At 33.8% G+C, this 13,964-nt stretch overlaps 2 protein-coding genes across 2 annotated transcripts; one reads left to right on the top strand and one right to left on the bottom strand.

Moving 5' to 3' along the window:
- Positions 1 to 3,918: 3,918 nt before the first annotated feature.
- Positions 3,919 to 5,443, top strand: LOC125578243. Its single transcript, XM_048740587.1, has 7 exons — positions 3,919 to 3,930; positions 4,024 to 4,067; positions 4,152 to 4,295; positions 4,379 to 4,549; positions 4,648 to 4,773; positions 4,867 to 5,012; positions 5,088 to 5,443. Exons 1-7 carry the CDS (start codon positions 3,919 to 3,921, stop codon positions 5,309 to 5,311), a joined length of 867 nt encoding a protein of 288 aa, XP_048596544.1. The 3' UTR covers positions 5,312 to 5,443.
- Positions 5,444 to 8,258: 2,815 nt separating this feature from the next.
- Positions 8,259 to 10,126, bottom strand: LOC106434775. The gene is made up of 4 exons (XM_013875625.3): positions 9,929 to 10,126; positions 9,190 to 9,354; positions 8,985 to 9,048; positions 8,259 to 8,881 (listed from the first exon to the last, which is right to left on the bottom strand). Exons 2-4 carry the CDS (start codon positions 9,318 to 9,320, stop codon positions 8,594 to 8,596), a joined length of 483 nt encoding a protein of 160 aa, XP_013731079.2. The 5' UTR covers positions 9,321 to 9,354; positions 9,929 to 10,126; the 3' UTR covers positions 8,259 to 8,593.
- Between the last annotated feature and the right edge of the window lie 3,838 nt (positions 10,127 to 13,964).

Below are 13,964 nucleotides of genomic sequence, written 5' to 3'. Positions count from 1 at the left end.
TTTGTAAATTTAATAATACTATTTGTATATATGACTTTCAACATAGTTTAAAATGATCAAAAATTCATCATAAGTAAATGCATCGGAATAACAATTGTTTGATAATGCACTTCAAAGTATTATTATAGGTTTAGGAGTTTTATTTGGAGATGATTGTTGAATAATATTCTGAGACTATTTTTATTCGTTTCATGGTGTAATATTGAGTTTAATAAAAGATAATAATTTAAAACATACACCGAATAAAAAAACATGTAAAATATAATATTATATAATAATGTTCAATATTTTTAAAATAGATAAATTATGTATATGTTCAAGAAATTAAAAAAGAGATTTCAATTCTTAAATTATTGAATTGGTTATTTATATCTATCTGGTTTTTAGACCGGCAAATTTAAGTAACATATCTTCTTGAATTAGAAAATAGATTAAATATTTTATCTGTATTTTAATTTTTGTATATTGTCTGTATGTTTTTTTGTTTTGTTTTAATTATAATCTTGATGATAATAGAGTAAATAATTTCTACTTTTTGGTGGTAGACTTATGAATGGATTAAAAATTTGCTAAATACATACAGAGAAAGTATTGTACGAACCAAGATTTTTTGGAAGAATAAATTTAGACAATACAAAAAGAAAGGAAATACGAAGCCGCAAACGAAACATGAACAACATTGCCGTTTAACAATTACGGAAAGAGAAATGTATTTGTTATGATATTTTGACAAAGTTTAAAACGTATATTTATATGTATCTTAATTTCAAAAACTTATTTTTCATTTGAGAAATTGACCTAACTGAGAACTAACGCAACATAAAAAAAACAATAATGATATATGAAAACTCTATTCCCTTTCTCTGAAGCGCTATGTCAAGTCCAAACGATGGAGATAAACGACTTGTGCAATGGCCGTCGTTTTCTTTTGATATTCTTATGGAAGAAGAGACAGAGCTGAGACCCGAAAAGGACATAATCTTCTGATCTGACTTCTTATTCGCACTGGCATTGTGATGAACCGCGTTCTATGGTGAAGTTGTTTGCTTGAAATTACACTCGCTTGCTCCTCTCCATATAGCTGCAGAGAAGCAATCTTCTTAACTTTTGACATTAGATGAAGCTGTTCAAGCCCAATTCCAAGATCACCAGTTGAAGTTGTAGAAGATTTTGGTTTTTTTTCAACTCCTGAATGGTGAAGGCACCAACTAAGGAATAAAAAGATTTCCAATTCCACATGCATAACCAGGATGATGCAAAGCACAAAAGCATACAATTAGCAAGAATTACCTTGCTCGCACCCATACACATGAAATGATTAGCAGCCTAACAAAGAAAATAAAATGCATTCGTTCATCAGTAAGAAGATCCATCTCACATTCAACAGCCGAAAATTAAACTTACCAAAACTGCATGACACAACTTCTGCTCTTCTTCCTTATTTCTTGAATTTGTTTTGTTCCTTTTCAAGTGCAAGGTGTAATGGGATCCATGAGACACTAAGAACCAATGCGGCTTTCTACGTATATGTAATGGAATTTATCAAAGAGAAGTAATGAAGGGAGACTGGCCTGCGGAGAGCACAAAATTCAAACCGCAATCGCTACTGAGACCGCAAAGCCTAGCTGTGTCTGTGCGATTTAAGTGCCTGAAGGCTAACTTAAAGGGACGATGAATGCAGCGAAAGAGGCATTTAAATATGAAGAGAGTAAATGTGAAAGTTACAAAACTACTACAACCAAAATCTGCTGTTACATAACTAAGTAAATCCACTAACCTTTTATCAAAATCTATCATCATCATGGATCTGCCTTAGTGATACTTCCCCTGACTCTTGTCCTGCTTGCATGATTCATATCTGATGTACTTCTTGCATCTGTTTTTAACACATTGACCAAACCCTAGTCCAGTTTATTTTTTGTTTCCACTCTTTAAGTTAGAATATAGATATATGATTAGGAGATTTTGACCAAACAAAAAGAAAGATATATGATTAGGAGATTAGTTCAGAAATTACCTTAGAGATTTGTTGTTAGCTTTGAAGCGAGAGAGTGCAGAGTGTCCAGGATGTTGGTCTCATGTGGCTATTGATCGCAGGTAGATTTCATCATCACCTTCTTTCTTCTGGTCAGCTTCTACTTTCTACTGACATTGTGATGAACTAACAGCCTTCTCAGGTGAGCTTCTTGCTTGCAATTGCAGTCACCTGCTCCTCTCCATATAGCTGCATTGAACTAATGGCAATAATATAAAGCAATAATTTCACTCGCTTTTTCCATTCCATATAAAAAATATTAGTCTACCAATGTTCGAAAAAAACATTCTCCACAAATTTGGAGTTAGAAATCTTGACGTTAACCAACATGCATATATGGATCTTGCGAGATTGTATTATACCTTGGACGTGCAGTAAAAATTTGATGTTTCCAAAAAATATCATTTAGGATCAGGTGTGAGTGTTGATCCAATAGAACAATGCTTATAAGAACTCATTTCTCTTTACATAGCAAAAAAGTATCAAAATTGCATCCATAAGAGATCAAGAAACTTGACACTGACCAAAGATATTCAGAAAGCCTGCCTCCAATAGCACTGCTTGAGTTCTTAGAGCCTCATCGAACCAACAACTCACGTCGGATCTAAATGGAGACATTATACATTTAGAGGCCAACCTAAATCAAAACACAGAACTAATGTAAGGTCAAATACTTTCAAAAATCAACAGACCCAATGTGTGACCAAAGTGAAGATTACACTCGACGTGGGTTGCCGTCGAGGAAGGATCAAAGTCGAAGGCGTCGTAACAGGCCTGAGCCATTTCGCCGTAACGGATCAGCTCCGATCTGAGAACCGGGTCCATTGGGTCCATTAACCCGGCCCAATCGTCTTCTCCTTGGATCTTACGCCATGTGTCTCTAAGCCTCCTCTCTTCCTCGGTTATTTTATCGCGCCGACGGAAATCCTCTGCCGTATGCCACTGTTCTCCGCCGCCGCCGGTTAATCCTTTCCGTTCACGCTCGAGCCTGGAGATGACGGCAGATAAAGAAGCCTCGTTGGTTCTAGTGAGAGAAGCTTTCGTAGCTACTCGGGATCTTTTCTCCGGGAGATGAATGAACGAAGGTTCAGAGGAGCTGGTGGTTTTGAACGACGGAGAAGAGTGATAGTTCTTCGTGAGAAGGAATGGTCGCCATTGTTGAGAATCCTTGCTATAGTTCCCAAAACGCAGCATCTGTCTACTAAAAACTTCAACTTGTCACTGTTCATGATTCATAGCTTTTGTTATAAGCTACAAACAGAAAATAATATAAAGTATACATAAACAACATAGAATACTATTAAAATAACTTACTTTTTGTATGTATAGATTCTTTTTCTGAAAAACAATTGATTTTGCTTTGTTGTTAGCCATGGATGCGGTGGGGTTTGATTTCCAGAATGTGGAGCCGGGAATACGATAGATAGGGTGATGCTTGGGGATTTAGGGATTTGAAGCGGAGAGGGAGACAAATAGACTATAATTAAAGGATGCATTGAGACAAAAAGAAAGGTGAAGAGACGATTGGTTTCAAATCACCGGCTCACAACGAAGAAATATGACAGGTCGAGCTAATGTCGCAATATAAAAGCATATGATAGGTCGATTAAATTTGCTTACGTGGATAGTCTAGATGTTGATCTTATTCAACTTTTAGTATTGTATTGATAAGAACTAACTTGCTTTATTCAGTAGGTATACAGAAAACAAACATTTGTTATATAAGTAAGTGAACGGGCCTAGTCCAGGCATAACTAAGTTCAAGACCCAACGAGAAGGACCGTTACGGCCCCAAACCGGAATAATAGTTAAAGAGACAAAGACGTAAAAGTTTAAAACCCTAGAACTGGAAAAAAGATTTATTGCCTCTCAAAAATCTAGCCATGCAGATGCAGGTATCCACCACCAAAGTAATTCTTCTTCGCTTTCTTTAACCTCAGTTAATTGTGTCTTCGTATAATTTTCTGATTAGATATTTTGTAACGTAGGGTCTGGAATCGAAGGGTAGTGATGCAGAGATTCGAAAAAGCAGGTTCGTTTTCTTTTTGAGATTTGTATCTCTAATTAGATAGATAGATCATGTGTGGCGGTGATTAATTAATATCTTTTGCAACAGCATCAGGAGAATTTCCGTTGAGGGATACGACACCTCCCTTCGTATGGAGGATGTCGATGATGCTTTGAGAGAACACTTCGCTTCATGTGGAAAAATAATTCATGTTTCTATTCCCAGAAACTATGAAGAGACGATTCTCTGCAGGTTCGTGGCTTCTTCCTCCAGCTCTTTCCCTCAGATTAACAGCTTCTTACTATATAATTAACTTGTTTTCTTTTGTTTTACAGATATGCCTTCGTTTATGTTAATGAAGAAGATGAAGAAAAGGCGCTGAGGCTTGATGGAAGTGACATGGGAGGACAGATTTTACAAATTAAGTCATACCCGTTTCACGAAACTCACCTTGAGAATGACTTGGCTCCTATGAAAGAAGTCAAAGTCTATTGGCCACAACAGACGTAAATTACTCTTTCCTTTCTGATTATTTATTTATTATTTGGGAATTGTGTCTGTGTGTTTTTGTCACGTTGATAATATGATACTCCTGCATTATTAGGTTGAAGGTTACGGGTTATGACACTTCCCTTCCTGTCGAGGATATCGAGATAGAGCTAGAGAAATATTTCTCTTCACATGGTTCTTTTGTTTACCAAGATGAAACCGCTTCTGGTGCTATCAAAACGTTTGTGTCTTCTTCCTCGCAGTCTTCTTCTTAGTAGTATATTTTTTTTTAATTTATCCATTGCTAACTAGAGACTTATTTTTGAGTTGACAGCAAAGCTTACATTTATGTCCGAGGTCAGGATGCTGTAGATAAGGCTCTGGAACTTAGTGGTCGTTCTGTGGAAGGCTTGAATTTTGTAGTTACTAAAGTTTATGCACTTCCAGAAAATCCACCCACATCTGGCTTCATTCACCCAAGTACGTAAATTTGATTCTTTTTTCTTTTTTAACCAAGTAAAACCTTTCGTTGATTCGTCTGTCTGTTTGTTTTAGGTAACCTAATTCGCTTCACTAGGGAGCAGATAGAAGATCCAAATCTATGTTTCATTACTGAGGGACAGCAGAAGAAGAGTGATACATCGGAGGGAAATCAGAAGAAGAAGAAGAAAAAGAAGAATAAGAAGAGCAAGACCAGGGAGGGAATTCAGAAGAAGAAGAAGAAGAAGAGTGAGACTAGGGAGGGAAAGCAGAAGAAGGGAGTAGAAATCTCTCTCTGAGGAGAAGACGTGCTTATGATATTAACTTCTGTGCAATGTGTTGTCCAAAAATAAAATAAAAACCTGTGTGCTATGCAAACCTTCTTTTCTTTTGTCTGGATATTGAATGTGTTATGTTGTTTTAGTGTTTGATGTGTTCACGGCTATTCCTATAATGGATCCAAATCCAATCTTAACCAGAAGCTTCTTCAGTAGTGTCGAAGTCCATCAAGCTCTATCAACCTCTGTAATTCCTCTTTTCTACTATGCTTCTCTCCTCAAGATTATAGCCCATCATCGGTCTCAACCTAGGTAACATCTGCTTCTTTCTTTTAAAGCCAGTATCTATCATAGCCTAGCAGCATCATTATGTCAGATCTCCATATATCTTTGAGATCATCACAAAATTTGCCGGGTGTCTTGGTTCAAGCTTTGACCAACTTGATATGCCATTTTTTCTCTCCAGCATTTTCTCCAAAACTCTTTCACAAGCTTCAGTGTCTCCACTATTTGCCTATCCTTCTAAAACGTGGAATCATATTCCCCATTTAAATATAGACGAATACCGTAGTGTTCCATAACACAGCGTCTCTCTCAGTGGACAGATTTTCCAACCACCTCAGAGAACACTTTATTATCCGATAAATTTGCTTCAACTTGAGATCATATGTTTGATCCTTCTCTCTTTTTGATCTCTACTTTTGACTCTTCTACAAAATACACGATTTAGTTTTGTAACGTCTTAATATTTCATTCTTGTTCAAGCAAACTATATGTTAGTATGTATCCTTAGCAGTACCGGTACTGGTTTAGTAAAGACCAGAAGCTAGTTCGTAAAAAATGGACAAAATTAACATACCCACCTCTAGAACTCGGGTTGTTAACATAACCCCAACATTTTTACCACTAAGCTAAAAGAATCTTGGAGAAATTTTGGCCAAAAATTATATATATTTTTGACGATCGGAATCCCTTGCTTCTATAAATTTAACATACACCCAACATTTTTACCACTTAGTATAATCGTATGTATATTTGCAGTTTTTTTTTGTCAACACTGAAGTAAATGGTTACATACGTTGAAAACAATAACTTATCCAAATCAAATATACAAGAACTTGAAACTATATAAGACAAACTCATTCCCAACTATGGGCTGGCTTTTAAAAGCCATCAGTTATTAACCGATTATTAATATAAACTGAGTATTCACTATTCAGGTTTGGGCTTGTTTAAATAGGCCGTTTTAGTATGAATAATTCGACTAATGCATTATTCGACTAATTCATTATTAACAAACTGTTTGGGTCTCGACAAATTATCTATTTAAATCTGAAAGTTTGGTAAGATAATTTTTTAAGTTCACTATTCAGGTTTGTGCTTATTTAAATCCCAAAATGAAAAGTCTTATCCTTTTGACTCTCTTGTGTCAATCCTGAAATAGAATGCGTAGACATATAAGAGTAACAGAAGTACTGTAACAATGCCACCACCTCTTTTCTTTCTTACATCTACAAACGACTTGAACCAGAGCGGTTCGCTTCGTGAGCAGGTAGTGAAGATACAAACTTAGTAAAGTAAATGTAGTAGTAGATATTAAGGATTATGGTCCTTAATGTCTACTACTACATTTTCTCTGTAGCTCCAGCGATAAAGCAAGCGTCAGCTACCATAAACGACATCCTGTAATTGTGGATATACAACATTGTGTTTATATAGTGATACATTAAGAAGAAGATCCGATAATTTGAAAAAAAAAGGATGATCCGTTTGTTCTAACTTCTAAGTCTTTAACTAAACTTTTAACATTATCAAATGGCAAAGAAAACAGCAGAGTATCCAAGGTGGTTATGACATGGTTTGGAATAAAGTTTGTAAGACTCACCAAGAAGAAATGAAATAGATGATAGACCAAGCACGGTCATTTCCAGGGGCTAAAGGTCTTCCAAAGCACATGCATTTGGTCACGCTCATAAGCAATGATTCTCTTGACAGGAGAAAAAAAGAAATCTCAAACTCCATAGCCAGTTGCTACATCAGAGCTATAAACGCAGTAAGTTGGGTTTTTTACTGGGTCTTGAATAGTTTCCCTGTGACACAACAAAAAAAAAGGAATTAAAGAAAAGACAGAACCGTGTAAGTGTCACACATGTCAACATACTCTATGGTCTATGCTTAGTTAACTATACGTTTCTCTCGTCTCAAATGCTTCCGAACTAATTCTTCAAGAATAATCATTAGAATCAGAGGAACTTTTATCAGTTTGAATAAAACCAGAACTTTATGACAGTTTTATCTGAATTTACAACAATTATAGCTCTAATTACATAACAGACCGAAACATATTTTGAATTACTCGCACGGAAACATTCAAATAGAATTAGTTTTTTTTTTCCTAAATTGCAAGCAAACAATCGGAATAGACCCCAGACAAGAAAACAATGAATTCGTGTCCTCATGTTTGTCTGGTCTGTAAGACTGTAACCATTGCCATATCACAAATTCACAATCTATACGAAACGAAGTATATATAGAGGTTAAAACAGCAAGAGCTGTGTCGTGGACTTGTAGGTTTGTCAGGTTCTTGAGTTTTGGTTCGTGAAGATCACTTTAGAATGCCCGTAGGAGCGAAGCTGGGGCGGTGAAGAGCGGTGGATATGCATTTATTTAGCAAAAACATTTCAGCAAAAAAAAATTGAACACATAATAATAGTATGCCTTCAATTATCTTTGATACTAGCATTTAAACTAGCACAATATCGAAAAATACAAAACTGAAAATTCTTAGGCATATACTGTTATTGTTCATTTATTTAATATAAAGTTCATATTAAAACTTACATGAACAAAACGAATAAATGACAGTACACTGTACACCACTAATCACCAAATTTTGTAACAAAGGGACTAAATAAGAATTTAAAACTTTACAATTCATTTGATAACTACGTATGTACATAAGATACAATGGAGTAATGATATATTCACATTTCAAAACTCTTTCCTTTTGTTATAGAGTGATGCTCTTATTTTCACTAAAGACACCAAACACTCACAAACCCTTCTCTCTCTCCCTTTTTACTTTACAAAAATTCCCAAATTGGACACTCAAAACCAAAAATTATATAACAGCCCCTTGAAAAATTACCCTCTTCTTTCAAGACATTTACATATTTTCCACCAAAATAGACACCCAACATGATCACATCATTAATCATTTCCTAAACCTTTTTAAATTTCTTTTTACCCCTTCTGTGTTATATATTTGCATTTATCTCTCGTTTCGGCGTTTTTGGGAGACTCTTATGCAAGAGTCGGAACGCTGCTGCGTCTGTCCCTGTCAAGGCAGTTGAATCCAACGACTCGAACCGTAGGATTGTTCCCGAAGTTAGTACTCACTCGAACCGTAGGACACGACGGCGGTGGTGGCTTGGTTGCTCGTGGAGTGGACGGAGGAGGAGCCACCACGAGAAGCTCGTCCCGAAAGAGTAAGTCTTTTGTTAAAGGGTTAGAAACTCTAGTCGGCGGCGACCCTGTAAAGAACAGCGGCGGCGATGACGTCATCTTCGGATCTTGTTCATAACTATTACCCTGTAGATAAATATATGCACAAGATCAACCTCACATATATAACAAGAACATAAAAGCAAACTTTATATGTAAAATATGTAGCTATATCATCATTGATTATTACATTAGCGAGGATGAAATCCAATATCTTGCCTCGTGAATTCGATTCGCGTAGATCCATCTGCTGACTTAATAAAACAAAACATAAAACAAAGAGTCAATCATTTTGATTGATGACATGGAAAATATATATGTCATGAAAACGTTTGATGTTTTTTTGAATAACAAAAACGTTAGATCTTATTCATAAGAGAAAGAAAGCATGTTACCTGACTTGCCATCGAAGAGATCGAGCAAGGTGATGGTTGTTGAGTACACCGACACGGCGTGGTTTAGGGCAAACAACGGTGTCTCTCCTCATCTCGGAGTTTTGCTGGAGTCCACAGCTGTTCATCATCATCTTCTTCTTCTTCTTAGTTGCTGCTCTAAGGAACCTATCAAATTAACAAGCGAGAGAGAGAGAGAGAGAGAGAGAGATCGATGAGGAGAAAAAGATATTTATATGATAATGGAAGAGAAAGAGGTGGTCAAACGGTAACGTGTTTCTTATGGAGATCTGGTCTCAATACCGTATAATTTAATTAATTAATCAGGAACCTTATTCATTATTGAATTATATTTAGCCACTTGACAAATCCACGATAATGTTTCCTGAGGAAATTTATTAGTTAGTAATTTATGAATTTAAAAATATATAGTGATCCTGTCAAGATCATAGTGGAGACTTGGATTTTCTTTTCTTTATTTAAAAAATTAGCCATGAGAAAAAAGTCTTAACTCCAACAGTGAGAAATTCAACTGCTTGATTTTGATATTAGAATAAAAACATCTGGAGAAGAACATAAACGATGATCTAGCTAGATGAAAATGGAATATACGTGAAGAATCCGGAAAATATTAGTTTGAGATCCATATCTATTACAGGATCTTCAGCAGAGACACACAGATTCAGATCAGTTTTAACTCACACTAGATCAGAAAACATCAAATGTGTCCGAGAGAGATTACCTGAAGCTATCCGTCTTTGGAGAAGAGACAAGTAGCTTTAAGATAGATCTAAAGAAAAGTCTAATGGCTCTTAGGTTAATAGCAAAGGCAAAGAGAAAAGAGATAACCTGCACACAACAACGCAATGGAATCCTTATTTATTTATTTATTTTCATTTATTTCTATATTTATTTCTCTTTTTGCGTAGTAAAACGCTTATCAGTTATTCAATTTTTAATTAATATATTTCATAATTTTTTTGAATTTTTTTAAATATCTGTGTTGTATACAGCTTTTTTTCTTCAGTTGCATTTGTTCTGTTTCGCCTTTTTGGGTACAGCCGGTGCCTAACCCCTCTCCTCGTAAATATCTATCAAATTAATGTCACCGACGATTTAACATACTTATTTCATATTGACATCTGATTTCTTAACACTCTTATTAGCTAATCACAAAATATTGTCTTTTAATATTATTTTAGAATTTCTGATAGAGGACATGTTTTGAAAATAGTTAGAGCTAGTTTTTTCACTTTACACAACGTTTTTTTGTTTGAAAAGTAATTTAGCTCATCTCCAAAAGACACTCTATAATTTCAAATATGATTTTTTTTTATTTCCAAAAAGAAAGTTCGAAACTTCAAATAGTGAAATTTTATATTTGAAGTTTCACTATTCAAAACTTCAAATTTAAAGTTTTATATTTTTCTTTGTATTTTGGTCCCTACAATCACACATCACATGTATGATTCATAAATATTTTCTCGTTTATTATTTTAATCTTTAAAAAATTATATCTCATAAATATTTTAATTTTTTTTTACAGATTTTAAATTTTACACATAAAATTAAATAAAACTTTAAAATATGTTAAACTAGATTTGGACAACAATAATATACAAAAGAAACTTAACAAAAAGTATTTAAAATTACATGAAATTACATAAATTTAAGTATTATAACAACACTAATAGTAAGGTAAGTTTGATCCGGAACCTTCAAAATTTTCAAATATTTTCAAATATTTTCCATTTTTTTTTGTGTAATTAAAGATGGTTGTTGTTGTTTTTATATCTTTTTCGTACAATTCTTTCTTATTCATATTGAATATATTCACGAGTATTAATATTATCTAAAATAAATTAGTTTTTAGCAATATTTTATGTTTCTCTTTTACTTTTTTGTTCCAATTTAATGTATTTACAAGTATCAATATCATCCGATTTCAACAACTTTTAACTCTTAATCTACAAAGTAAAAATGAGAATAAGAAAGCAAGACCAAGGAGGGAAATCAGAAGAAGAAGGGAGTAGAAATCTCTTTCTGAGGAGAATACATATGCTTTTTGTGATATAACTTGTGTGCAATGCGACCCTTCTTTTTTTTTTTTTTTGACAACATGCGACCCTTCTTTTCTTGTCTGGATACTTAAATGTTTTATGCTTGTATTTGTGTGATCTTTAATAACCTAAGACGGATCAGATTTAAAACCCCCCGCCCAGCAGAGACTAAGTCCAAGTAACAACCTTTTTATCAACCACCTCAAAGAACAGTTTATTAGCCGATAAATATGCTACAACTTGAGATCATATGTTTGATCTCTCTCTCTCTCTTTTTCTGATCTCTAGTTTTGTAACGTATTAATGTTTCATTATTGTTCACGCAAACTATATGTTAGTATCCTGAGTATAATATTATATATATTTGCAATTTCTTTTTGTCAACACTGAAGTAAATGATTACAAAACTTGAAAAAGAACAACTTATCACTTACTTTAGGAGTGTTCCATACTTAAGATTCCGGATTAATTTAATGCAGTCTACGGATGAACTTTTTTTTCAAATATTCAAATAAAGTTCATGAGCTCTTTTTCCAAATATTCAAATGAAATTAACTGAGAAACCAACACCATCATCACTTGCTTCAAATGAGTTTCATTAGATGTATCCACTTACTTGGTAATTTTCTCTTCCTTTCATTTTCTTATTTCAAGTTGCTGTGGATGTAAAAACATTCAAATTTGATTTAGAAATGGTATCCTGATTCATGTTCCTATATCTGAATTGACCACACAATTCGGGTCGCTTAGCTTTTTAAGAAATTCGCCAATCTTGTTCTGAAGAAAATCAGTTTTGTATAACATGAAAAATCAATTTGCAACATCTAAGGACTTTGCTAGACGAGAGATATGTTATTTTTCCTTTTGTTGTTGTTAAGCCATAAATCCTTACAACACTTACACGTTTATGAGATCATAAGGTCCAACTATCGATATCTATCAGTTCACAATTTCCAAAACGACATTTAATACTCCATACCTTTCAGGACCAATTTCACTCAAAGTTTTAAACCAATTTCTACTCAGTTTTTATGTTCATATTGTTAGGACGCGTGAATCCAGATTGAAAATTACGAAACAAAATGTGATGATAACGATAATATAAAACGGTAAAACATTTAAAAAAACTGATGTGAAAATAGACGAATACGTGGAGTTGTGATTTGATAACTTTCCTTAACTCAATAAATCGTCACTAGGTGAGACGGTTATGTACGATTTTTGAATCCCAGGATAAAACACGTGAGACTGTTTTGCATCATCCAAAACAAAATCTACGAACATAACAACCACGCTATACTCTCGAAACTTACTTTGAAAGACTTAGAGGTATTCCTGGAACTTTGTATGATATGAGAGTACTCAATTGTATGAGTGTGTGTTCACTTATGAGTGAGTCCGTTTAATGGAGAGGTAAAATATCTATTTATATGAGAGATTCACAAAGCTTAGTCATAAAGCAACTTGACATGTGTCATTGAGTTTGCTTAAGCTTTTAACATTTGTTACTAAGTCACCATAGTTAGGCACTAAGTGATCTTTAGTAATAGCCACTTTTCAATAAGTTGCATAGCTTGGTCACTAAGTTAGATTAGTCACCAAGTTTACTTAGTTTAAGCCATTTGTCACCAAATATATATTTAACTTAGCCATCAACTTAGTAAAAGGCTTTTCCAATCATTTTACTCAGCTCATGGGCTTCCAAATATAATGGATTTTCTCCATATAAAATACAACATTTACTTCACATTAGATTAGATTTTTTACTCAGCCCAATTGGCTTGTAAAATTCTATATATACTTAATTTTTACTCAGTCCAATAGGATTGTAAAAAATAGTTTCACCAATCCCCCACATGAATAGAAATAATCTAAACATATGCAAGACTCGAAAAAACTTATACATACTCGATTAACTAGATTTAACTAAGACTAGACATACGGACTTTATGAGAGTATAAGCAAAAAACTAAATGTTTATGATATAGTAGCACTTTTTTCTAACCACTTTACTTTTTCATGTATTTGTATTTCATTGTTCAAAATAACATTTGCAGAGAAAAGATGGATTTTTACCTATTTTGAATAGAATATTTAGAATATCATTGAATTGAAGTAGGTAATAAAACATATGTTTTTTTTATTAATTTTTATTATTATAAATAAAAAAAAAGAATGCACATGTTAGTAATTGCATCCAATCTCCCAAAAAAAAACTATTTTTTTTTATTTTTGGAATGAAATATTTACAGAATCCCCATGAATAAGCTAAAACCTTATTCCATGGTATTTACATGAGATTGCTCAAACTCGAAATTTTGTGAACAATGTGGAGTTGAATTTGTTGATTCTCGGATACGAAGATATCAAATGGGATACATAAAACTGACATGTCTTGTAACTCATGTATGGTATTTGAAACGTATTCCTAGTTATATTGCGAATCTTTTAGTAAACATCTTAAAGAATTAGAAGGTCTAGTATACTGCGATGTGTGATTTGATCGAAATATTTATTTTTAAGAATGATAAACTCTCATCCCCTTCAATCAATTTGGGACGCCCTCGATCTGACATATCTCTTAAAAAGAGTAACATGAAGCTCAGACTTGTGGGTCAGCAAGATAGTTGTAGGAATCTCTTTTTAAAATAAAAAGAATTTATAACCCACTAGTCCGAGTCCGAGGAGGAAAAGATTAACGCCCCTAAAATGACTAGA

Source organism: Brassica napus, chromosome A9 (assembly GCF_020379485.1).
Source record: "Brassica napus cultivar Da-Ae chromosome A9, Da-Ae, whole genome shotgun sequence".
In the NCBI taxonomy this organism is placed as follows: domain Eukaryota; kingdom Viridiplantae; phylum Streptophyta; class Magnoliopsida; order Brassicales; family Brassicaceae; genus Brassica; species Brassica napus.
The sequence above is the reverse complement of the archived record's forward strand: the minus strand, read 5'-3'. Positions and strand labels throughout refer to the sequence as shown.